This window comes from Brachypodium distachyon, chromosome 1 (genome assembly GCF_000005505.3).
Source record: "Brachypodium distachyon strain Bd21 chromosome 1, Brachypodium_distachyon_v3.0, whole genome shotgun sequence".
Classification (NCBI taxonomy): Eukaryota; Viridiplantae; Streptophyta; class Magnoliopsida; order Poales; family Poaceae; genus Brachypodium; species Brachypodium distachyon.
In genome coordinates, this window is record NC_016131.3 from 34577486 (window position 1) to 34602973 (window position 25488).

General features: G+C 43.9%; 3 protein-coding genes and 1 long non-coding RNA gene across 4 annotated transcripts; 3 read left to right on the forward strand and 1 right to left on the reverse strand.

Annotated features, from left to right (window-relative positions):
• Positions 1–3024: 3024 nt before the first annotated feature.
• On the forward strand, positions 3025–4988 carry LOC100826323 (berberine bridge enzyme-like 27). Its single transcript, XM_003563732.3, has one exon. The coding sequence runs from the start codon at positions 3068–3070 to the stop codon at positions 4634–4636; it is 1569 nt and encodes a 522-aa protein (XP_003563780.1). The 5' UTR covers positions 3025–3067; the 3' UTR covers positions 4637–4988.
• A 934-nt stretch (positions 4989–5922) lies between these two features.
• Positions 5923–7158, reverse strand: LOC112270000. The gene is made up of 3 exons (XR_002962275.1): positions 6561–7158; positions 6304–6390; positions 5923–6081 (listed from the first exon to the last, which is right to left on the reverse strand). It is a non-coding gene; the product is annotated as an uncharacterized LOC112270000 (long non-coding RNA).
• Positions 7159–12038: 4880 nt separating this feature from the next.
• Positions 12039–13759, forward strand: LOC100841593 (berberine bridge enzyme-like 22). Its single transcript, XM_003560627.2, has one exon. It carries the CDS (start codon positions 12057–12059, stop codon positions 13623–13625), a length of 1569 nt encoding a protein of 522 aa, XP_003560675.1. The 5' UTR covers positions 12039–12056; the 3' UTR covers positions 13626–13759.
• Positions 13760–19719: 5960 nt separating this feature from the next.
• On the forward strand, positions 19720–24522 carry LOC100826634 (aspartate aminotransferase, mitochondrial). Its single transcript, XM_003563733.4, has 10 exons — positions 19720–20122; positions 20239–20324; positions 21148–21354; positions 21580–21685; positions 21947–22051; positions 22121–22293; positions 22819–22978; positions 23100–23195; positions 24047–24141; positions 24252–24522. The coding sequence occupies exons 1-10, from the start codon at positions 19931–19933 to the stop codon at positions 24322–24324; spliced, it is 1293 nt and encodes a 430-aa protein (XP_003563781.1). The 5' UTR covers positions 19720–19930; the 3' UTR covers positions 24325–24522.
• Positions 24523–25488: the final 966 nt, after the last annotated feature.

Sequence of the window (25488 nt, forward strand, 5' to 3'; positions counted from 1 at the left end):
TGGGTGGAAATATGATTGATTTTTTTTCCTGTAAAGATACGCTATTATACATCTCCAGATTTGTTATTTTTGCACAGACCACAAACAATGTATCTTTACAAGAAAATGTATATATATGTAGTATACATCTATACTAACACTACAAAAAAAATTCGGATTTCTTTGAAACTGATTTTCATGAAGTTTGAACTATAGAGACCACTGGATCCCGGGAGCTAAAAATCCAAATGAATTATATTATTAGGAATTTAGCACAAAGGTAAGACAAATCCGATTGCAAGCAAGTGAAAGTACATATCCTAATAGGTTTTTATTCATTTTAAAACCGATAGTAGGCTTTACCGTAATATACCTGATAACCTATCATCCAATATGCTGATGACACACTTATAATCATGAAGGCTGATTTCCTCCGGATCAAATGCATCAAGGACATCCTTATTAGATTCCACAAGACTACATGTTTGAAAGTTAACTTTCACAAATCAAACATGATACCTCTCGATATGGATCAGACGCATGCACAGGTTCTTACTGAATATCTTGGATGCCAGATTGGTACTTTACCTTTCACCTACTTGGGCCTTCCTCTGGGTGTCCTTCCTAAAATTCAAGACTTCTTCCCTCTTATCAAGAGAAATGAGAACAGACTTGCATGCTTTTCGAGTATGCTGTCATATGGGGGAAAGCTTCAACTGGTCAATGCAGTCCTCTCAGCTCTGCCATCATTTCATATGAGCATTTTCCTTCTCCCTAAAGGTGTCATTGAACAGATCGATAAATTCAGGCACCACTGCCTTTGGCGTGGACATGATCAAACAAAAAAAAACCACTTGTTGCCTGGGAAATGGTTTGATGCCCCAAGGATGAAGGAGGTATTGGAGTCATTAGCATCAGCCATCAGAACAAGGCACTTCTGATGAAAAATCTTCACAAGTTCTTCAACAGATGTGACATCTCCTGGGTTAACTTTGTTTGAGAAAACCATTACCACTCAGGTCTGCCACCCCAAAAGCAAGCCTCTGCTTCATTCTGGTGGAATGACATAGTTAAACTTATTGATCTCTATAAGCATTTTTCTATTTGCAATGTGAAGAATGGGGCTTCTACGCTTTTATGGAAGGACAACTGGCAGAACAATTCTCTCGAAAATCAGTGACCACAACTGTTCTCCTTTGCCTCTGACAAAGATGTCACAGTCCTCCAATTCATTCAGAGTGAAAACAAGGAAAATTTCTTTCATCTCACACTTTCAGTGGAGGCACACCAGCAATTTACTCAGCTTATGGGCATCATTGAAAATCTTCAACCCTCTGCTGAGCATGACTCCTGGACATATATCCGGGATAAAGATATTTTCATTCCTGCTGAAGCATACAGGTCCCAGATTAATCACCTGGAACTGTCTGAGGATTTTGGGTGGCTTTGGGCTTCATGTTGTCAGCTGAAGCACAAATTCTTTTTTTAAATGCTCCTTCTCAACTGTCTCAACCAGTGCCATGCTGGTCAAATGGAACTTGCACCTTCCTTCATATGAATGTGTCTTATGTGGCGAGGCATTACTTGAGACTAGAGATCATCTCTTCTTTCATTGCCCTTTCGCCAAGGCCTTCTGGAATTACCTCTGCCCAGGCTTCTCTCCGAAGCAGAATGTCCGTACGAATGTGAGCCTATTAAAGACATAGCTCAAGGTACCCTTCTATATGGAGATCATTATACTGGCTTCATGGAGTATTTGGAGGATCAGAAATGATTTTATTTTCAACATGAAGACTCCAAGCCTCTTCAGATGCAGACAGATTTTCAAAGAATAACTTAATCTTGTATTTCATAGGGCAAAAAGAAAAGACTCTGCTGCTTTTTCCACTTGGCTGGCGAATTTCAGATAGTTTTGTAATCTATATTCCTGTACAGTTTTTAATCAATATATGACTGTAGGCATTTTTGTCTACAGTTTTTCACCTAGAAAAAAAACTATTACCTAATGTTATGGTTTGATGTTGTCGTACTTGTCTGAATTGTGATACTTTGGACGCTTGGTATTACACTTTGCTTACTACAAACAGGAAAATACTTTGAATACTGTCTAGTATTATGCACTTAGATAAATATTGTGTTCATGTTGTCTACACATGATGAAAATAAAATTATATAATCTTCTTCTGCATATTTATCTTCGTATCCAAATTCGCTCCGTTTTCACTCCCAATCCGTAGTCTGGTGTAATCTACATCCGAATCCGCATCTTCTTATTACCCGTTTCATTCCGAATCCAACAAAAGAATATGGGGATCCCAAGAATATGATAAAGCCAATGAAAAGGATATTATCCAACTCGACCCGATTCGTTTGCATCCCTACAAGCGGAGTTATGGGTGTCGTGTTATGGCCTTGATTGGTTGGTTTAGTATGTGTGTGATCTCTTACTTAAAGGCGTTGCTTTGGAAGAATGACGATTTAGTCATAGGTGTTGTTTCCCCGTTAATGGCAACTCCATGCACTTATCTTTTTGAGTTGATATTTTGGTCCTGTTGTGTCGCATCTTCCTTCATAAAGTTTGGTTCTGTGTACCCGATGAAAAAAAAAGTTTGGTTCTGTGTACCTGAGGGTGTAAAGGCCGGGAGGGGAGGTAACCTTCCTACTAGAAAAACGCATGCACGCAACAAAGATCCTGAAAACTTCATGGGCCCCGTTTTCTCCGTTCCAATGAACACTAGTGCGTACTTAGTGGTTCAAAATTCAGGTTCAAACGCTCCTGCAGTATCGCTCCTCAAAGAAAGGCAGCAGTACTACAATCCTTGCGGTTTTCGCTCGGGGCAAAAGCATGGCGATGCGCGAATATGCGATGCCCGATCGTCACATGCAAAAACGGAGACTTGACTTGGCTAAACATTACAGATATAGGCGTGCTCAGCAATGGATCCGCAGTTGTAGGGTCCGGAGAGACGAGAGGTGCACACTCCACTCCAGGCTCGAGGCCCCTCTTATATAAGCTCATGGCTTGTCCTCACTAGCCACGACAACATACGCCGATCGAGGACATTGGAAGCTAAGTAAGTTAGCTACAATGGCGAGATCCAGGGCGTTCGCGCTAGTGCTCCTCTTCTGTGCCTTGTCGTCCTCTTGCCACGTCGCCTTTTCCTACCCACCGGTGCTGGCGCCCAAGGAAGATTTCCTGGCTTGCCTCGTCAAGGAGATCCCGCCACGCCTCCTCTACGCCAAGAGCTCCCCTGCCTACCCCACCGTCCTGAGCGCCACCATCAGGAACTCGAGGTGGTCGTCTCCCCAGAATGTGAAGCCTCTGTACATCGTCACCCCCACCAACGTCTCCCACATCCAGTCCGCCGTGGTCTGCGGCCGGCGCCACGGCGTCCGCATCCGCGTGCGCAGCGGCGGGCACGACTACGAGGGCCTCTCGTACCGGTCCGAGCGCGCCGAGTCGTTCGCCGTGGTCGACCTCAACATGATGCGGGCGGTCAGCGTCGACGCCAATGCCCGCACGGCGTGGGTCGAGTCCGGCGCGCAGATCGGCGAGCTCTACTACGCCATCTCCAAGGCCAGTCCCAGCCTGGCGTTCCCGGCCGGCGTGTGCCCCAGCATCGGCGTTGGCGGCCACTTCAGCGGGGGCGGCTTCGGCATGCTGCTGCGCAAGTTCGGCATCGCCGCCGAGAACGTCCTCGACGCCAAGCTGGTCGACGCCAATGGCAAGCTGCACGACAGAAAATCCATGGGCGAGGACCACTTCTGGGCCATCAGGGGCGGCGGGGGCGAGAGCTTCGGCATCGTGGTCGGATGGGAGGTGAAGCTCTTGCCGGTGCCTCCGGTCGTGACCGTGTTCAAGGTCTCCAAGACACTCAAAGACGGCGCCATAGACATCGTCAACAAATGGCAAACGGTCGCGCCGGCTCTTCCCGGCGACCTCATGATCCGCATCTTGGCTATGGCGCAGCAAGCCACGTTCGAGGGGATGTACCTCGGCACTTGCAACAACCTCCTTCCGCTCATTACCAGCAAATTTCCGGAGCTTGGCTTCAACCGCGGGCAATGCAACGAGATGCCCTGGGCCCAGACCATCCCATTCATCCACCTCGGCAATAGAGACCTGGGGGATCTCACCAACCGGAACAACAACTTCAAGCCATTCGCCGAATACAAGTCGGACTACGTCTACCAGCCAATCCCCAAGAACGTGTGGGAGCAGATCTTCGGCTGGCTCACCAAGCCGGGTGCGGGGATCATGATCATGGATCCCTACGGCGCCACCATCAGCGCTACCCCAGAAACGGCCACGCCGTTCCCTCACCGGAAGGGCGTGCTCTTCAACATCCAGTACGTCAACTACTGGTTCGCCGAGGGGGCTGGCGCCGCGCCTTTGCAGTGGAGCAAGGACATGTACAAGTTCATGGAGCCGTATGTGAGCAAGAACCCCAGGCAGGCATACGCCAACTACAGGGACATCGACCTCGGCAGGAACGAGGTGGTGAACGACGTCTCCACCTACAGCAGCGGCAAGGTCTGGGGCGAGAAGTACTTCAAAGGTAACTTCCAGAGGCTCGCCATGATCAAAGGCAAGGTGGATCCTGAGGACTACTTCAGGAACGAGCAGAGCATCCCGCCATTGCTCACCAAGTACTGATGATCATCGATCGTCCGGTTCATGGAGAGCGATCGGCGAGACAGGATTGAGGAATTAATTTAGATGGTTCCTGCATTGCATACGCGTTCTGCGATGCTTTTGCATGAAGATTTTTTAGTGCGGGGTTGGCATTTTCCATGGCCAACTAATAAGGATTAATTGATCCAAGTATTAATTGTTTTCTAGGCCTGTTTGTGGGCTTTTTTTTTCATTTGAGATTTGTGTAGTGAGAAGGCAGTTGGGCCTTTTACCAATGAACCCACTTAGTCTTTTTTTGTTTGTTTTTTCCTCTAGTTTCTTTTTGTTGCTATGTCTTATTTATGCGTAGAATCAACCAAATCATACTTAAATACTCCCTCCGTCCCATATTAAGTGACTCAAATTTGTCTAAATATGGAATGTATCTATACTCAAAAAGCGTCTAGATACGTTTAATATTTCGTCACTGTTACAAAAATAGAGATTAAATTAGAAACGAGAGACACGAATTTTAACATGGAAATCTTTGCGGGAAAATCCATAGACGCCCGAAGGCGCAACTTTATCTGTGCCCATGCTTTGCCACGGAATTGCCAATAGAAAAGTACACTTGAAAACAATATGATAGTCTTGATGATAATCTTTCCTGAATTTGAACAATGAACCTAGACACATGGAGACCGGAGAGGAAATACGGTGGCAGAGACTATGGAAGGAAGGGTTATGGCTTGATGCTCCAACACTAAGGGAGTAGTAGTTCTTTAGTCTAATTTATTTATAACGGGTAGTAATTTGTTTTATCGAAATATTGCACGGGTATTTACCTATTCTTTCTGAGTATTCAAAAAAGGTGAACCAAGATGAGGGTTTATATTACTCCCTCCATCCTAGGTAGTAATCCACGTCAGTTAATTTAAAACGGAGTGAATAGTAAACTGCAATGTAAGGTACCCATGTCAGAGTGAAAAAGGACAAGACAGCTGATTGCAAAACATTAGTTGAGCAAAGCTCCATATCGCCGTTTTTCTTGCCATCAAAATAGTACTACAGAAGTAGCTGACGATTTTATATACTTGCAAAGTGGGTACTCACTTTGTGAACGCAAAAACATATATAGTCGCAAATGGACATTTCACCTTGCTGTAAGTACAAGACTTTTTTTAAACCATTTTCCTCTAGCATGTGAGCTTTCTATTCCAGCTAAAAAACCTTATCCTTGTTTGCAAGTTAAGAAATTTCGTAGACACAGGGACGTTGTTGCTCTGAGCTCACACAAAACGAATCAGATTCAGAGAACCCAGTAGAAATTGCACAATTAAATATCAAGAAATCTTTTTGCCAACTGTAAAATATGTATTTTCCATGAGAGAAAACCAAGTGTACCGTTGTTAAATAAGCAACGATAAATACTGGAGATCACACAATCCAAGTCTCATATATTTCTTCAGACCGCGCACTGTCTTCCCCTGGTATTATGAAGGTTAATAAAATTATTAGTACATGAACACAATTCTACCATATATACAATGATACCAACTTGTTTGAATCTCTCTCAAGGATAATAAATTATTATGAGTGATAAGATAATCAAGCTAACTGAAGCAACATACCAATATCTGATTTAAAATTACTATTTTGGAAGAAATCAATGGCTCAAAGTGATAATCATTATTTTAGCAGAAAATTACCCTTTTCATTCACATCTATATCCTTCTTCAGATTTCACCGAACACCTTGTTGGCATAAACAAGTTTGCAACAGGCCATTAATCGCACCTGCATGTTTCAGTAGTTAGTACTGAGTGAAGCAGAGAAGCCTGCCCAATCGATCCATTTCCCGGAGTGGACACAATCATCACTCACGGTGAACGAACAGGTTTTGTGAAATTGAGTGTATACAGATGCGAGATGAAGAGAGATGCCACCAATGATTTCGGTTTGTTTACCAGTTACTCAGCATGCTACACAGCGCCCAGCGGCCCAACTTAACGTCACCTAGCCTCGGACAGCGCAGCGTCCCCTCATTTCTCTGCCGACGCCGCCACGTCCACCCAGGCACCCACGCCCAGTGCCTACGACGCCCACGTACGCCGCCACGCCCAGTCCCTCGCGACTCCCGTACGCCCTCAACGTCGACGACCGGAGCCCGCCGCCCTCGACGCGGCGCGAGAAAGCGAGCAACGGAGCACGTTCGCGCCGGCCGCTCGCTGCCCTCGACGGCGGGAGAATCCGAGCAACGGAGGACGCACCACCGGCCACCGGCGGCCCACGACCTCAGCCATCGTCTGCTTCTAACCAAAATTTCGGTTCAAAACAGAATGACCATCCCTGGATGGGAGATGGCCTACGGCGGTGCTGCACGGCAGATTTGAATTTTGCACATATCGGAGCCAGCAGAAAGGGGATTGGGGGAGGCCGGAGGGTGGCAGGCGCAGGAGACACGACCGCTTGGGATGCTCGGTGCCGCTTTCCTGCAAGGTCCCGCCCGTCAGAGTGAGAGAGAAGTGGACTCACTGTCACCAACCGAGAACTTTACAAGTAGGAAAGGCGTCTTATTTATGCTTAGAATCAACCAAATCATACTTAAATACTCCCTCCGTTCCATATCAAGTGACTCAAGTTACGAAAATAGAGATTAAACTAGAAACGAGAGACACGGATTTTAACATGGAAATCCTTGTGGGAAAATCCACGGACGCCCGAAGGCGCAACTTTACTATGTTGGAGTATTACATGCACAAGATGACATGCCGTCTTTACACATGGGGTATATATAATTGCGATAAACATGAGTCCTAATGACAAGAAAAACGAGTTCAAGTCGTATACGTTAGTACCAACGCAAAGCCAAACCTATCTTTCTATGTCTAGCAAGAGTTGGTAACGGATTCTGATCACATTTCAACAATCTACACCTGGAGCCCAATCCCTTCTAGTAGTCGAAGAAAGTAAACATCTCCAAACAAATTAGCATAAACAGTCCATAAGACTAGTGAGTAATACCAACAAAGCCTGAGCAAAGTTCAAACTTATTGACATGAACTGGCTTTGCCATCATATCAGCTGGATTATCATGTGTACTAATCTTGCTGACTTTAACATTACCTTCAGCAATGACACCTCAAATAAAGTGATATCTCACATCAATGTGCTTTGCTCTCTCATGAAACATTTGATCCTTTGTCAGGTAAATAGCAATTTGACTATCACAAAATATTATAGTGCAAGACGCACTTCCACAAAGCTCAGTAAATAAACCTCTTAACCAAACAATTTCTTTGCAAGCTTCTGAAATAGCCATATACTCGGCTTCTGTGGTGGACAAGGCAACCGTAGCTTGAAAACTTACTTTCCAACTAACGGCACATCCTCCAATGGTGAACATATAACCGGTAAGAGATCTCCTCTTATCTAAATCACTAGCAAATTTTGAATCCACATATCCAACAAGCCCATCTCTAGATTTTCCAAAATCTGAATCCCCATTTCAGGATTCCACAATTTATAGCCTTTCACACAAGGCTTAAAACCAAGGAAAATGCACTTGACAGCTCTAAGCTCCAATTTACCATTATTAACATGAGCATAAGCAATGCAACCAAATACTTTGAAATCTGAATAATCCGTTGGAGAACCAGACCATAAGTCAATGGGAGTTTTCTTTCCAATAGCTAGGTTGGGTGACCGATTGATTAAGTGGCAAGTAGTGGAAGCGGTTTCTGCCAAAAACTTCTAGATAATCCAGAACTTGACAACATGCAACGTACCTTCTTCATGATGTTTCTATTCATGCGTTTGGCCACACCATTTTGTTGAGGGGTACCTGGGACAATGTAGTGTCTAAAAATTCCCTCTGACTTGCACAATGCTTCCAATTCTCCAGAACAAAATTCCAAGCCATTATCTGTACGCAGCTTCTTGATATGCTAACCAGTCTGTCTTTCAATCATAATCTTCCACTCCATAAATGTATTGAATACATCTAATTTGTGCTTCAATAAATATGCCCAAATTAACTCCTCTCGAGTAGTCATCAATGATGGTCAACATATAACTTGCAACTCCAGGTGAAGGAACGCAGGACTCACCCCACAAATCTGAGTGAACGTACTCCAATATGTCTTTGCTAGAATGAGTTCTTGCGCCAAACTTCACCCTAGTTTGCTTGCCAAAGACACAATGTTCACAAAATTTCATCTTGTCGATGCATTGACCATCAAGTAAGCCTATTTTGCATAGCTCCATCATTCCAGTTTCACTCATATGGCCAAGACGCATATGCCAAAGACTAGTAGCATCCGAGTCGGATAATTTAGGTGAAACAACTGTATCATTACCAGTAATTGTCGTACCTCGGAGGTGGTAAATATTTGCAGTCTTCATATCACCTTTCATCACAACAGGAGAACTTTTTGTGACCTTGATGATCCCATCTCCACCTGAATACTTGTACTCAGTACTCAAAGAGATAAGATTTTTCTTCAAACTTGGAATGTGGCGAACATCCGATAAGTTCTGATAGTGCCATCAAACATCTTGATTTAAATGGTGCCATTTGGGAATGCTAGGGTGAATCAACTTCACGTACACAAAACTACCAGATTGAACCCACCAAATAGCCTACAAACCCATCGGTGAAGGTTAGCGAAAACCAAATTTCGAGCAAAGGGATTCTGCCAGTTTTCATACTAGGGAGGCAGAACCGGGGCCGGTAGTACCGCCCCAGTGCTAGAGGGTAGCAAAACGCTACTGGACTCGTGCTGCAATGGCACGGTACTGGTGCAGTACTACCGCCGGGTCTGATGGTAGTACCGCCTGGTCGAGCGGTAGTACCGCTAAGTGCAAAAAATGCACATAACGGACATAAATCAGGGACTCCTGTAAAAAGGGGTCTTCGTCTCCAACGGTTCGAACCCCTGATCCCATTGTTCTTCACCATTTCGAAGTTTCAAATCTCGAGATCTCTCTCCCTAGTGCATCCCCCAAGTCAATACTTTGAGAAAGGGTTGAGAAGAGCTCGATCTAGGGTTTCACCAAATCAAAAGTTGATTCCCCTCGTTTATTTTGGTGGATTTTGTTACTCTTGGGATTTTGGAATCTCTAGCCGAAAGGTGTCTCCTCAAGGCCACCAATCTTGTGAGATGGTACTTGTGGATTCGGGAAGGAGCCTCCAATTGAGTTGTGGAGTCATGCCCTTGTCCTTGTTTGTAAAGGTTTGGCTTTCGCCTTCAAGAAAGCCATTAGTGGAGCTCACATCACCTTTTTCGTGTCGTGAGAGGAGAATAGAGTGAACCTTTGTGGAGCCTCTACCTTTGTGGTAGAGCACTCTTCCAAACGTAGACGTACACCTTCCGAAATGGTTGAACTCCGGGATACATCTTCGTCTCCCGTGTGGTATCTTCTTACCCTTTGCTTACTTGTCCTTACTTAATTGTCTATCCTTGCTTCGGCTATTGCACTTCATATTAGGGTTGCATTCACTTTAGAGAATTTAGTAAGCCCTATGATTAAGTGTTTGTATCTTTCAAGAAAAGAAAAAGAAAAAAAATTCAAATTTGCTAGTCGCCTATTCAACCCCCCTCTAGTCGACCATATCGATCTTTCAGATATGGACACACCATTAGATATTGGCATAATAAACGGAGTAAATTTCAAGGAACCACTGTTTTGGGGCAGTCGTCGCACTAACTTCCAGTTTTTTCTAATTTGCCAATGAAATCATACATTTTTGGTCAGAGTGTCTCAACTAGCCCAAAATGCAAGTTTAAGCATGTCTGACGGGATTCCTTACGGGTGGCCCTCACCTGTCAGGTGGACCAAGGAGAGGAGAAGTACCATTTAGTATGTTGGCCATTATCTGCCAACCTAAAGATCAAGGGGGGCCATGCGAGTGGATCTTTCTGTTAAAAATATTTGCTATCTAGGAAAATGTTTTGGAGACTAGAAACACCCTTATATCAGCATTTGCCCTGTTACTTTTTATTGTTTTTTGTTTTGACAAACACTCTTCTTTCGGTGTCCCTTTGCAAAGGCATGTTGGTGATACACTTGCCCTGCATTTACCCCTAAGAATGACATTAACTCCAACTTTGGTGCTATCACATTGAAATAGCACATATGGTCTCATGGAGCATTTGGAAAATTCGAAATGATTTCATTTTCCGGGATATTTTACCCAACCTCTACAAATGCAGGAAAATCTTTAAAGATGAGCTTAAAATATTGTACCCAATTATTCACTGAAACAAAATAATCTAGAAAATACATGAAATATTCTAATTACGCAAAGTAGCAAGTGGCAAGTAGCAACTAGAGGCGTGCAGCCCGTAGAACATCAAGAAAATGAACACTACTAGGTTTTGTACACAACCTCGTACTATTCGTACTGTTGAAAATACCCCCTCACCCACTCAAAAGATGGTTTTCGCACACCGGTAGATTTTGACCGAGTACTAGCATTTTTTTTACTCCAGAAAATTCTTGAAAATGGAGAAAATCATAAATCATGCTCTTAGCCTACTGTTTAAATTTCAGCTTCATTGTGCAAACGGTTAATAAAAGAATGACATATTTTGTTTGAGGCTCAAATTTTGAATTAATAAAAGTTCCCAATATTTTTTGAAAAAAATACAAAAAAATCATAAATGTAGCTGTTAGGCTATTAAAATTTGAGCGATTGATGAGAAATGTGGCAGTCAAATCTGCCACGGATGCGAAAATCTCCTTTTACCTACATGCAATTTACACGGTATTAATAGTTGAAATTTGTGTTCTAACCGGTATTGAAGTTCAAGGGGATAATTTAAACTCAATGGTTCATTTAGGATTATAATATGGACTTGTCTCCTTTGACAGTTGACACAAACAGAACACTTGAGCTCTGTTTTGGCTTCAGAGATCTGAAGAATTGTGTCGTATATGCTGAGGCATCTTAGTATTCTCCCGTTGCAGCCCATTTCCAACTGATGGTGGCCGCGCGGCTACGGTCGAGGCTAATATCATGCAGAAGCTGCCATATCGGCGTTTCGTACTGAATCGCAATTGGACAAAATGCATTTGTTGCTTCCGGTAAAAGAAATAGCCCTCCAGCTCGTGTTCTCCGCCATCGACTTGTTAGTTTCAGTTCTGAATTTGTCATCATAGCGGTGTTGTGGGTGATCGTGACTGACTCACACACTCACACACTATCTGGTTCAAACTTGATTATTCGTCGGGAAGATCATTGTTTGGCAGTTTCATGAAAATATTTGGATAAGCTCAGTATGTAACGCTTAACGAAACCAGCCGAATCAAAGATGTAACAGTCGATACAACCAAAAGCAGGCACGTACTTAGTAGTGCGCTCCTAGAAGCTTTATTTGTGCCGATCTACATTAAAATCTTTTAATGATCGACATTCTCCTGCCTTCTCAGTCAGTCCTCAACCAACCAAGGTACACGCCATGGTCACAGCTCAGAGCGTCGTACTTGCACTGCTCGCCGTTTTCCTAGCCATTTCCACGGTCGCGCCCACGCCGACCAACACCACCGGGTTTGTAAACTGCCTGGTCTTCCACCTTCCCCCGGGGATTATCTACACGCAAGGGTCCAGCTCCTACCCTTCCGTCCTCGAGTACTCTATCAAGAACCTCCGGTTCGTCACGCCGGGTACCCCGACGCCCTTGGTCATCATCAAGGCCACCAACACCTCCCACGTCCAGGCCTCCGTCCGCTGCGGCGCGCGGCACGGCGTCCGCGTGCGCCCTCGCAGCGGCGGCCATGACTACGAGGGCCTCTCCTACCGTTCGCTCGACGCGGCTCGCCGTTTCGCCATCGTCGACCTCGCGGCGCTGCGCGCGATCCGCGTCGACGTCCGGAGCGAGACGGCCTTGGTCGGATCAGGAGCCACGCTGGGGGAGCTTTACTACGGCATCGCCAACAAGAGCGCGCGCCTCGGGTTCCCCGCGGGCATCGGCCCCACGGTTGGCGTCGGCGGGCACCTCAGCGGGGGCGGCTTCGGCCTGATGCTACGGAAGCACGGGCTTGCCGCGGACCACGTCGTGGACGCCGTCATGGTGGACGCCGAGGGGAGGATTCTCGACAGGGCAGCCATGGGGGAGGACGCCTTCTGGGCCATCCGAGGCGGCGGAGGCGGGAGCTTCGGCGTCGTGGTGTCCTGGAAGCTCCAGCTCGTGCGCGTCCCGGCGACGGTCACGGTGTTCACCGTGCACCGGCCAAGAAACCGATCAGCCAGCGATCTCCTCACCAAATGGCAACAGATAGCACACGGCGCCTTACCCCGAGACATGATCCTCCGAGTCGTCGTGCAGAACCAAGACGCGCAGTTCGAGTCCCTCTACCTCGGCAGATGCAGGGGCCTCCTCGCGACGATGGCCAAGACGTTCCCGGAGCTCGGGGTGACACGGCAGGACTGTATCGAGATGAGCTGGATCGAGTCGGTGCTCTACTTCGCGTTCTACGGCACGGGGAAGCCGTTGGAGCTGCTCCTGGACAGAGGAAGCAAGCCGGACCGGTACTTCAAGGCCAAGTCGGACTTCATGCACGATCCCATCCCAAAGAACGTGTGGGAGAGCACGTGGGAGTGGTTCCTCAAGGACGGGGCCGGGCTTCTCATCCTTGATCCCTACGGCGGCAGGATGGGCGCAGTCGCGCCGTCAGCGACGCCGTTCCCGCACCGCCGGGCACTCTACAACCTTCAGTACTACGGTTCCTGGTTTGATAACGGGACAGAGGCGTCGGAGAAACACATGGGCTGGATCAGGGGGCTGCACCGGGAGATGGAGCCATACGTGTCCAGGAACCCGAGGGGCGCGTACGTGAATTACAAGGACCTGGACCTCGGCGTGAACGACTCTGGCGGCGACAGCGGCGGAGGGACGAGCTATGAGAAGGCAAGAGGTTGGGGGGAGTCGTACTTCAAGGAGAACTTTGAGAGACTCGCGATGGTGAAGGCCATGGTGGATCCCAGTGACTTCTTCAGGAACGAACAGAGCATTCCTCCTCTTCCGTAGTAGACAGCATTCCCCGCTCCAATCACAAGGTGGCACTGCCGTGACGCCGATTGTTTTTTTTTACTTGAAAGGGAAAGTCTACGTAGTGTGTATGCTTGCAGGGTCCATTTGTGAAAATATGGATATTGCATGCATTACAAAAACCTAATTGCTTGAAAGTGCTTATGCACTTATTGGAGGACACAGTTGCACATGCTTCCAACCCGTTCGTTTTCTCCTAAACCATGCGCACCGTCTGATTAGTTTAGGACATCCTCGTCCCTTCGGTGCCACATCCTGAAGCCCCATGCGGCCGCCTCCCATTCCCAAATCCCCATTCTCTTCTCTGTTTTCCTCAAGTCCAACGCTCGTGCTGAGTTCTCTTGGCAGCAGCGATTCCGGCCGCACGATGGAGAGCAGAGGTGCAGCAGAAGAGGTGGGTGGTCGTCAGGCAAGATAGGTGGTGACGGGGAGGTGATTCGTGAGTCAAATCGGGCGATACTGGCGGCGCGGAGTAACCCGCGATTTCGTCGCTGCGCGGCTCCACCAGCGAGTTGATAGGGAGGGGGACGTTGGGGCTTCTGCATGTCGCGGGGCGTGGTGCTGCAGGCCACGAGAAGTTGATTCGTGACTCGAATCGGGGCACAGAGGCTCCTTGGTGAGTCCTGTCGCGTGCGATTTGCTGGAGGTGGGGTTTGCAGGAGCGGCACGGAGCGGCTCTGCGGGGGCGGTGGAGTAAGCGTCGGACGGGAGAAGCTGTCAGCTCATCGTCGAATTCGCCATGGGGGAGCGAGCTCCACCAGGCAGTCAATTAGGGGCCGCGGGGGCTTCTGCATGTCGAGCAAGGTGGGGGGTCGCGGAGGGGTTTCGCGTGTTGAATCGAGGCTGCAGGCCACATCGCGCATTGCCGACGAATGAGCACGACGAGCACATCGAGCCTCTACTGTTGCATCAAGTTTTCACGGTTAGTTCCTTTTCACATCCTCCCCCAAATCCCCTGATCGATCCTACTTTTTCCTGTCGATTTTTGGGGATTCAGGTTTGCGCCATGATTCGATTCGCTATGCTTTGCATCAGACTAGGTTAATTTGATGAGGGATAAGTAATTTTTGCATCTAAAATTGCTTGCTATTTTTAGCTTTTTCATGGGGGTGCTGTGCAGGTTTGCATGCAAATGTAGCCGAATTATAGCTGTTGCAATTCTTCGTGGCGAGGACTGTGCGTTTGTCCGTGTGTTTAGTATGTTGCTTCCTTCAGTAATTGCCCTACCACAAGCATATTCCTATTTTAGTTTGTTGCTTATTTTGTGAGAATGCCACTTTCCTTTCAGTAATCACGTGGTGAGTGAACCTTCGAGTGTAACCTATGTCATCGTTGGTTCGTTTTTTTGCTAAACTCCGGCTGTGTAGATGTATGTGTCTGCCAACATTTTTGGAGCCACTGTATTGTTTTTGGTCCATACAGCAGTCACTTTTGGAGTCCGAAAAATGGGCCTAATTAGGTGGCTCATCTTTTTGCGTTGCAGATATCATGAATGCAATCGATGATGAAGCATATGGGGGAGCAGCTGAAGAAAATAAATCTGGGGATTTAATTCTTCGCCGCAGTAGACGAAAATCACATTGGGGTAAAAGGTTTGTTGTCTGAAAATGTAGGAGGAATTGATCCACGGGTTCACAACATGCAGCAGGTGTGGTTTTTGCTCCCCCAATAGTCGCCCCCGCTAATCATCGCTTTTTTCACATGTTTTCTAGGATGCTTCATTGCCCGCCTGCTCCGAGAATACTGAGATCCAGATTAGGCACCCTACTAAGATGCAACGTAGGCGCCCCGGAGGCACATGGGAAGACGGTGATCCCCATCTTTTCATTTTCTTGACTCAATCCATGTATGCACTGGGTTTTTAATATACTCGCTCATACCATGCTCTATAGTTGCCACGTATCAATATAGGTTATTTTTTACCTAGCCTTTTATTAATTAGTTGCTTATGTATATGTTTAGATCTACCTATTTTAGTCGCAGTTTTCTAACAATATGCTTGACCATGCCCAGGTCTGAAGTTGCTTTTTAACTTAGCTTGGGTAGTTTGATTTTAATTATTAGCCGCTCACACACGGTCTTATAGTCGCTTCCTTCGTTTTAATATAGGTGGCAGTAAGCTAACAAAGGGGCATATCTCTACAAATATAGTTGCTTTTTTAATGCAACTTTGTGTTTTAGATTACTTCTTAGGACTTTTCTTAATTAGTTGCTTATACATATGTTTAGCTTTATCTTTGCCGCTTTTTCCTCTCAATATACCTGCTCACACACACTCACATTCTGAAGTGCTTTTTAACTTAGGTAATGTAGCTGCTTCTCATTATTTAGTCACTCACGCAACGCCTCATAGTTGCTTCTTTTTAATATAGGTGGCAGCAAGCAATATAGGGGGGCATGCCACAGCTAATATAGTTGTTTTTTATAATGCAACTTCATGTTCTAGGTTACTTCCTAGGACCTTTTCTTGATTAGTTGCTTATGCATATGTTTAGCTTTATCATTGTCACTTTTTTCTTTCTCAATATATCTGCAAACACCCCCTTCCTGCCCTGAAGTTGCCTTTTAACTTAGGTGATGTAGGTGCTTTTAATTAATCAGTTTCTCACACAATTTCTTATAGTTGATTCTCTTTGTCCCTCTTTCTTTTGTCAATATGCTTGACCTAACCACGCCACATATGTGAAATTAGTTTCTTGTTTTTTTTTTCCTTTTTTCTTGCTTTATCCATTGGTGTAATTTTCCTACTTGCTCAGACTTGACATATATAGCTGCTTAAATATACATGATTCATCAAGCTAATACACATGCTTTGGGGCATGATGCAGCAACCTAATACACAATTAGTCACTGATCTATATATTCAGAATTCATTTAGTAAGTGCAACTTTATTTTAGGTTAGTATATTTTTTCTGGAACCTTTTGCTAAGTAGTCACTTATCTATATATTCAGATTTAGGATGTCACTTTTACTTGTCAATATAATCATCCACACCTGATGTACAGTTGCTTTTTTAAAACTTAGCTATATAGTTGCTTTTTAATTTATTAGTTGCTTTAGAAATTCTCATATTTGTTTAGACTTATGTTTGTCGTTCTTTCATGTTTTCTTTTATCCATTGCGACACAACTGATTTGATAGTTGCGTTTCTTTTTTAGAAACACAAGGTTCGTAAAGACAGGGCCTTACCTGCTATGCTCTTCAAACTCAAGGATGCGGATGACAATGTGAAGCAATAGTAGGTACACTACAAGGAGACAGAAGCTTTTTGCCTACATGAACATGAGCTTGGCAAGTTTCAGGATGCGGCACTACAGTGTTCTCAAGGATGTGTTGTTTCTTTTTCAAGCTGGTGAATCGTGTTTGTGTTTCCCTTGGGAAATGAACCAGGAGGGGTACTCCATGGGAGTATGCAAGTAGGTAATACCTGCTTACATTGTCTCAATAGAGTTGCATAAATATTGTTGCCTACAACCTGATATATAGTTGCCTACACTAAATGTGCACTACTTGCTTAATTTTTGTGTGGTTAGTAACGTACGACAACCTGCAAATTACATCTTTTTTGTGTTGCTTTGTTTCTTCAACCAGGTGCTTTTGCCAGGGATTTGTATAGATGACGGAAGCAATGGAAGGAAAAATAGAAGATTGACTTACAGGGAAGCAAAATAAAAGATTGACTAACAGATTCAAGCAGTGTTCAATGTTTTGACCTTTTTGCCTAAGAGAAAGTAGTTAGAGACAAAACAATCATCTCATGTGGCTGCAGCATGTGTTTTTGTGACAGTCTATGTAACGTACTGCTTGTATCCGTTAGTTTCTGGCTAATGATTTGTTTGGAAGTGACAGTTTGGAGTTGCTTTTGGTTTGTTTATAGCTGACAATTTTGATTACCCTAGTGTTGAAAATAGTTGCTTTTGGTTTGTTTATAGTGACAATTTAGAGGGAGCTTTTTTGCTTTGCCTTTTGCCATTTTTGCTTGCCTGAACTTAGAGCTTGCCAACTTTACAGCCTGGTGCTGTGCGAGTCAAGAATCCGGAGGAGGCCGTGCGGGTGATAGACGCCTGGGGAGAGGGGACAACAATTTTCTATTTTAGGAAAGGACAAAATTAACTTACCATATATAGGTGTGCACTCTAGGTAGCCTAATAGTGCACGAACACCCTCTAGTGCTGTCCTTACAAAAAATAGATAAAAATATTGGTCCCTTTACGAGTCTCTACTACTCCCTACGTCTTTTTAAAGATGTTATAACTTTATTCTAAATTAAATGATTTAAAATTTTACCAAGATTAAAGAAAAACATAGTATAACATAAAATAAGGAAAATATAGTAGTATCTCGCTTAGTACCTAACACACCATACGTTAAAACCATCTCGTGAAAATCGTACAACAGGCCAGCGGGTTTTTAGGGGTGGACAGCTAATGTTAACGGCATCTCCAATAGTTTGTGCTTTGACTTATGGGTTAAAATGTCCATGTCATTAACCAACAACACACAATATAAATACTCAATAGATCACATTTAAGTTGTCAAATGCGAGGCAAGAGAATTACATGTTTGCCCTTTCATCTCATCTTGGAGCCTTTGCATGCATTGCATTAATCCACACACTACCTTACTCTTTTTCTATTTCATATTTATCACGTCATCAAAAAATAATTCTACACGACATATTTGCCAACAACTATTAGAGATAATCTGAAGAATCCGACTAGTGAGCTCCAGTTATTTTGGTTTAATTCGGGTAGTTAATATGGTTTTTGGTAAATATGATTTTTATATTTCAGAAAATACGGTTTCATATAAAAATACGGTTCGGTTCGGTAATAACCATCAATTTCCATTTTATTTTGATAATAACCGAACTAGCTAAAGTTGCCGTGATTTTTTTAGCAGCACATCATTTGAACATTTCCTTTTTATGGAGCCAGTAACTAAACCACAAATACTACCTATCATTTCACAAAGAGAACAAAAGGTTATATTCCATTATTACATACTATGCATGTCTTTTTAGAGAACTATAACAAGGCTAACATAAAGCAATTTCCTATACCATGGAGCCAACGAGCAAACAAATTCGAGATGTAAGTTGATGGTAGTAGATTAAAAGTCACAAAGACAACTCTCCACACAAAGCGTGCCATAGGATATTCGAAAAATAGGTGATGAATAGTTTCGTCTTGATCACAAAATACACATCTTTTGCAACCATGTCAATTTTTTTTAGCCAAGTTATCCTTAGTGAGCACAAGCCCTCGACACAGGAGCCATGCAAATTTTTTTAATCTTGAGAGGCATCTTAAGTTTCCAAATAATTTTATGGCGAAACTGACAATCAGTATTAATCATAAATTGATCAAAAGATTTCACAGAATACGACCCCGAAGAAGACAACACCAGGAAAATGAATCTGCTTGGTCAACAAGTTGAACTGTAGCAAGCTTTGCACACAGCTCCTGTCGGACTAATAATCTCGCCCCAACAATATTCCTCCCAAAGACAATATTCAGAGACACATACGTCATCACCTCTGCAACAGAAGCTTGGCAATTTAACGCAATCCTATAAAGAGAGGGGAACTAATTCTTGAGAGGAGGCGTGTCAAACGAAATATGAGGAAAGAAAAAATGTATCACTCTCAACAAATCCTTTCAAAAAGAGGAGTAAGAAGCTCTCAACTCCACCCGCCGAGAGTGAACAGGGTGTTGAGGTAGGGCTTGGGAGGTGGGCTCGGCCAGGCCCACCTCGGGCTGAGCCTGATGTTTTTTCCGTTTTTTGTTGGTTTAACCGAGTTATTTCGATTTTAAGAAGTACTTTCGATTGGTCCAAAATCCAGAATTTTCAGTTGTGGTTAGGTTTTCTCGGTTCCGATTGGGTTACGCCCCGCTGACTAGTGACTCAAATGGAGCAGAAACGAATTCGACTCGGCTTCTAGAGAGTCCCACTGAGCAGAACAAGTGCGACACTTACAACCAGGTCCCACGCGCACCAGGACATGAGATCACCCGCGTACGCACGGCACGAACAGACTCCACGAGACCACGAGGCTCCCCAAGAACAGCACAGCGGCACGCCACGGAGTGTCGAGTGACACACTGACACAGCAGCAGCAGAACAGAAGGCACCGCACCGCGCCGCTTCCCCAGTATCCAAGCCATCTTGGCTTCCCTTAAGGCCCTTAACTCTCTTCTCTACCGACAAACGCCAAGCTCTCACGCGGTCACGCCACGCGCCCCGATCAGCGCCGGTCGGGTGCGGTGCAGCTAGCACGGCATGGCGATGCCTCGAGCCACCGCAGCGATCTGCAGGCAACGGCGGGCCGGCGCCTCCTACCTCCAGCTGCCAGTGGCGAGGTCCATGGCTTCGTGGTTCGGTCACGTGGAGACGGCCGCCAAGGACCCCATCCTCGGCGTCACCGAGGCCTTCCTCGCCGACCCTTCGCCCGACAAAGTGAACGTCGGCGTCGTACGTATCGCTCCGCCTTCTTCCTCTCCCGTCCTCTCTTAATTCTTGCTGTGCTCTCGATCAAACAGCCGGTGATCTGATCAAAGTAGGGGTTGTTTCCGGATTGTGTATCTCAGGGTGCGTATCGAGACGACAACGGGAAGCCCGTCGTGCTACAGTGCGTGCGCGAGGCGGAGCGGCGCATCGCCGGGAACATGAACATGTGAGATCACGCCGCTGTCCACCTTTCCCCTGTCTCTGTCTCTGCGTGTCTATCTCTCTTCTTCATTTTCCATTAATGCGGTTGTGGGAGCACTTTTTTGGTCCCGGGAAATCAACGAGATGAACGGACGTGGACGCAAGCTTTTATGCATGATGCCCTCATTGCTGTGAAATCTTGTGATAGATAGATCATGTGCGAATTGAACTTTTTTTGTGGGACATTCTTCTTCATCGAGGCGTATGGTTATCTGTCAATTTCTCCATCAAGAGATCCAGCGTTGCTGCTTTATTAATAGGACCACGACGCACCTTCAGCTGAGTCTAATACACGACACACCTTTTGGAGTTTTCAGTATACTGTATACGGAGTGTCTATTTTTCAGTCGCCTAAAAAATAGTTATTTCTCAGTCGACAATCGTAGCCATCAAAATGAGAATTTTCTTATTCACCGGACCTACATTAATCCTACACGAATCTCAATGATTGAATCAAAATATTGTTATCATCGACTAAGAAATAGCAAAACCGATACGGTTTATCGTGCCGTAACTGTTTTTCAGATATTCCTTTACTGGGTACCCGCAAAAAAATGTTTTTTCTTACTGGGGTTTGCTGGTAAAAAAAAAGGTTTCTTCCTGATTTCGAAGTGTGCTAGGTAGTGCAGTTAAAAATACTAGCATGGTATTACAAATTGAAAAATGGAGTTCACTGGCACTCTTGTTCTCTGGGACACGGAAGCAGTTCTAGTATATATGAGCGATTTATTATTGACTATGATTAGCATAAGTTCTTCTATCTCTAACTGGTGGAATTTGCAAAACAGGGAGTACCTTCCGATGGGAGGAAGTGTGAACATGATTGAGGAATCACTGAGGCTCGCTTATGGGGAAGATTCTGAGTTCATCAAAGATAAGAGGATTGCGGCAGTGCAGACTCTTTCAGGGACTGGTGCATGTCGCCTGTTTGCAGATTTTCAGAAAAGATTCTTGCCGGATTCACATATCTACATACCTACCCCTACATGGGCCAAGTGAGTAGGATCTATTACTTTAGCGTTTGCACATTCCATGCATGCTGCCATTCCGTGAACCTGTGGCACAAAATTTTCTGATACATTTGTCCCATAGGTTACAAAAATAAAATAAAATTCAGAGGCCCAATTGAGTGCTGTGCACTTGTTTAGCAAATGTTTTAACTGTACTTTTAGCATGTCTTGTCAGCGCGCTTCAAGCTAACTTTTCATGAACTTCTTCAGCCATCACAACATTTGGAGGGATGCCCAGGTACCACAAAGAACATTTGCCTATTACCATCCAGAGTCAAGAGGACTGGACTTTGCAGGCCTGATGAATGATATCAAGGTAAACTTTACAGGCCATGAACATAATATCTTTACCAAGACACTGTATTTCGTCTTGGACTGATGCATCATACATAGACTGTATAGTTGGATGTGAACCGGTCAACCTTCTATGCTTATTCAAATCATGCTTGCTGACAAATATACATTTATTGTCATTAATTTGTGTACACAATATTCTGCCAATTTTCGTCTGGATTTCTATCTTGTTGATAGTTTATCTACGACTAAATCTGATAGATGTTTCTGTTTCACATGCCAGAATGCTCCAGATGGTTCCTTCTTTCTGCTTCATGCTTGCGCTCACAATCCCACTGGGGTAGATCCTTCAGAGGAACAATGGAGGGAGATTTCGTATCAGTTCAAGGTACATAGACAATGAGATAAATGGGAGGAACTTTCCGCATGTTTGCTTTTACAATGACATGCTTTCTAGGTGAAGAACCATTTCCCCTTCTTCGACATGGCATACCAAGGATTTGCCAGTGGTGACCCAGAGAGAGATGCCAAGGCAATTCGGATCTTTCTTGGAAATGGACACCAAATTGGATGCGCACAGTCATATGCAAAAAACATGGGACTTTATGGACAAAGAGCAGGTTGCCTCAGGTACTTTATTTTCCTTTTAATATCCTTACTAGCCATCGACTGCCTCTGAACAGGCTTGCACGCTACAGAACACAAAAATAGATCAAATTTCTTACTAGTTAATTCTTAATAATTACTACTGAAAGATTATTTTTAACAAACTTTTCATACATAAGCTCGTATTGAGAACATTTAATACTTTCTCTTGGTCACTAGCGGAGCAAAATATTATGTTCATTCAGTTAATCATTATATATATGATTTTTTCCGATGTGTTAGTTACATGTCAGCGTTTCCAGTTGCGTTGGGCAGATCCATAATTTTATCTTCTTACGCATTCTTTCACCAAAGTTTTGTAGTGCTTTTGTCAATGTCATAACAATGTATAAGATTCATATTTTGGATTAGTTCACACATCATATTATAATATCTATGCCCTAACTTGACATGTCGTTGTTCGGCATGTGACCTGACCGATCTACTTAACTACAATTCATACACATATATTCTACCCATAAATCAAGAGTATTTGAACTATTTCTACAGTATTCTCTGTGACGATGAGATGCAAGCAGTTGCTGTGAAGAGCCAATTACAACAGATTGCCAGACCTATGTACAGCAACCCTCCCGTTCATGGTGCAGTAATTGTTTCCACCATCCTTGGTGATCCGGCACTGAAAAGCTTATGGCTGAAAGAGGTCAAGGTAAACTACAGACCTGACTTACTGAATACCTTCGAAGTAGAAAAAATTGTTGAATCTTTTGATAGTTACCAATATTGGTGGGGTTTATTAATGATCTTTTTACTCTTATTTGTTATCTCAGGTTATGGCCGATCGCATCATTGGAATGCGGAATTCACTTAAAGAGAGCCTTGAAAAGTTGGGTTCACCATTATCATGGGAACATATCACTAATCAGGTAAATACTAAAACACCCATCAGGACTTTTATGAATTTCATTTGGGCTCTCCTTGGATTGTTGTATTTTTTTTTTGGGAAGTGCTGGTATTTATTTCAACTCCCGTCAAAAGTGAACTAAATACATTCAAAGCAGGTCCCTAGGATATGGTAGATCATGAAAGAATGCCCTCTCTATTGAAAAGATAATTAGTTCCAGAAAAATCGTAATGCATGGGTTGAATATATATCTTCAAATATCGCTCTGGACTCTGGAGTACATGTCTGTTTTGCTCCCTCCGAATATATAATCCACATTCGAACATACTTGTCTTTTTTTTGAAGAAAAATTGTAGGACAGAGTCCGACAGTAAATATTTGCAAAAAAGAAATATATGAACAGGTAAACACAAAAAGGAGGACACAAAAGGGGGCCAATCCGACTTTGAGACCATCTCAGTTGTTCCGGTGCTGACAAATTTTGTTCCTGAAACAGCACTTACAATAATGGTTGATCCCATTTTATCCTTTACTTTGCACAGTTCCTCAAACAGCACTTTATTTTGCCCTATTCGACTATGTTGCTTAGAGATGCCAGGCTAGACTATTGCATAATGGTTGCATGACATTGGATCTCTCATTTTCTTCAAACAATTGTAACGATTTGTTTTGTAAATGAAATCTGAGATCTACTCTAATTTAGTCAAAAATAAATAAACATACCTTACAGTAATTTGGCCTTACTTTTACTCTATGCTGTGTATGTGGCCCTTAATTTTCAAGTATATCCTTTTCTGGGTTTCTTAGCATGCCATTCCATTGGCAATTATCAACAACTGTAATATAAAAGGAAGTATTTACTTTGGTGGACAGATTGGCATGTTTTGCTACAGTGGGATGACACCTGAACAAGTTGATCGTTTAACAAATGAATTCCACATATACATGACTCGTAATGGGAGGATAAGGTAAAAATATTTTACAAATTTCTTTTCTACAATTCTGATGTTATAATAATACATCCCTCTGCATTTGATGGGTGACGTGAGCCTGACTGTATTGATGTTTCCTCCTTCAGCATGGCTGGCGTAACAACAGGCAATGTTACCTATTTGGCTAACGCTATTCATGAGGTCACCAAGTCAAATTAAGATCCCCTTTTTCCTGCCGAAATAAGTTTCAGGTGGCTTGTAATTAATCTGTTTTAAACAAATTTTCTGACCATGACAATGTCAGATGGTGAAATAAATCTGTCCCATATGGCCATATGCTATGAACTATGGGCATCTAAATATTGATTTGTTTTATTGGAATGTATTTTTTTTGGAAAAAGGAGGATATGCTATGAACTATGGCCTCTGCATCGGTTGATGCGCACAACCATATACTCCTTCTGATCTATAATAAGTGTCAAGGATTTAATATAACTTTGTACTAAATCTCTAACACTTATTATGGATTGGAGGGAGTATTATTAAATATCAGGCAAAGCCCGGCAATATTATTACTGGAGAGAGAGAAAGGAGCAACTTTATTTTAGAGAATTAGACGGATGATGTATCATGTAGCAGCTAATGTCATAAGCACAGGTCGGTTACATTTTTGTATACACAGGAGAGGATTGCTCAGTCAGCTTACATTTTGAGAATACCAACAGTAATTATACTTCATGTGGCACATAAATAAATGTATGCACAACAAAAGGATCATGCCCAATCTAAACCGAACAAGTAGTAGTAGTCAAGAATTTAGGATGTCTCGATCATGAAAAATAATTCAATCTAATCACCATAGATTGCCCTGTTCCAAATTAACACGGGATATACATGCCAATGGTGTCTTCTTGTCCCTCAAGATCGTGTGCTTTTTACCCGCAAAAAAAAAGATCGTGTGCTTTTAATTGGAAAATAAAATAAAAGTGAGAGAATACAGAGAAAGCTCCAGAAAAATGACGTTCTTGTCGCCGCAAATCCCTGTCACGCACATCGATGAAAGAACCCATGCATATGCCTTATCCACGTACGTCACCTAGCTAGCTAGACAAAGCTATATATGGAGCACAGCCTGTAATGTCTCCGAATCTTTTTTAGAGCTACATTACGTGCACTCGTGTTACTTTTCGGTTAACAAAGTGCTTATCCGAACTGACCCATGCTGTTACGCTATTCGTTGGACGATTGAAATCCATTTAAGCGGTGACTGGGAGACGCACGCTTCATTCCTACTTCCCACAATTGTACGAAAGTTATCGATTTTTAACATGTGCATGCATGCATGGGCCGCGCACTGCGAAATTGTATTAGTTTGTATATTTT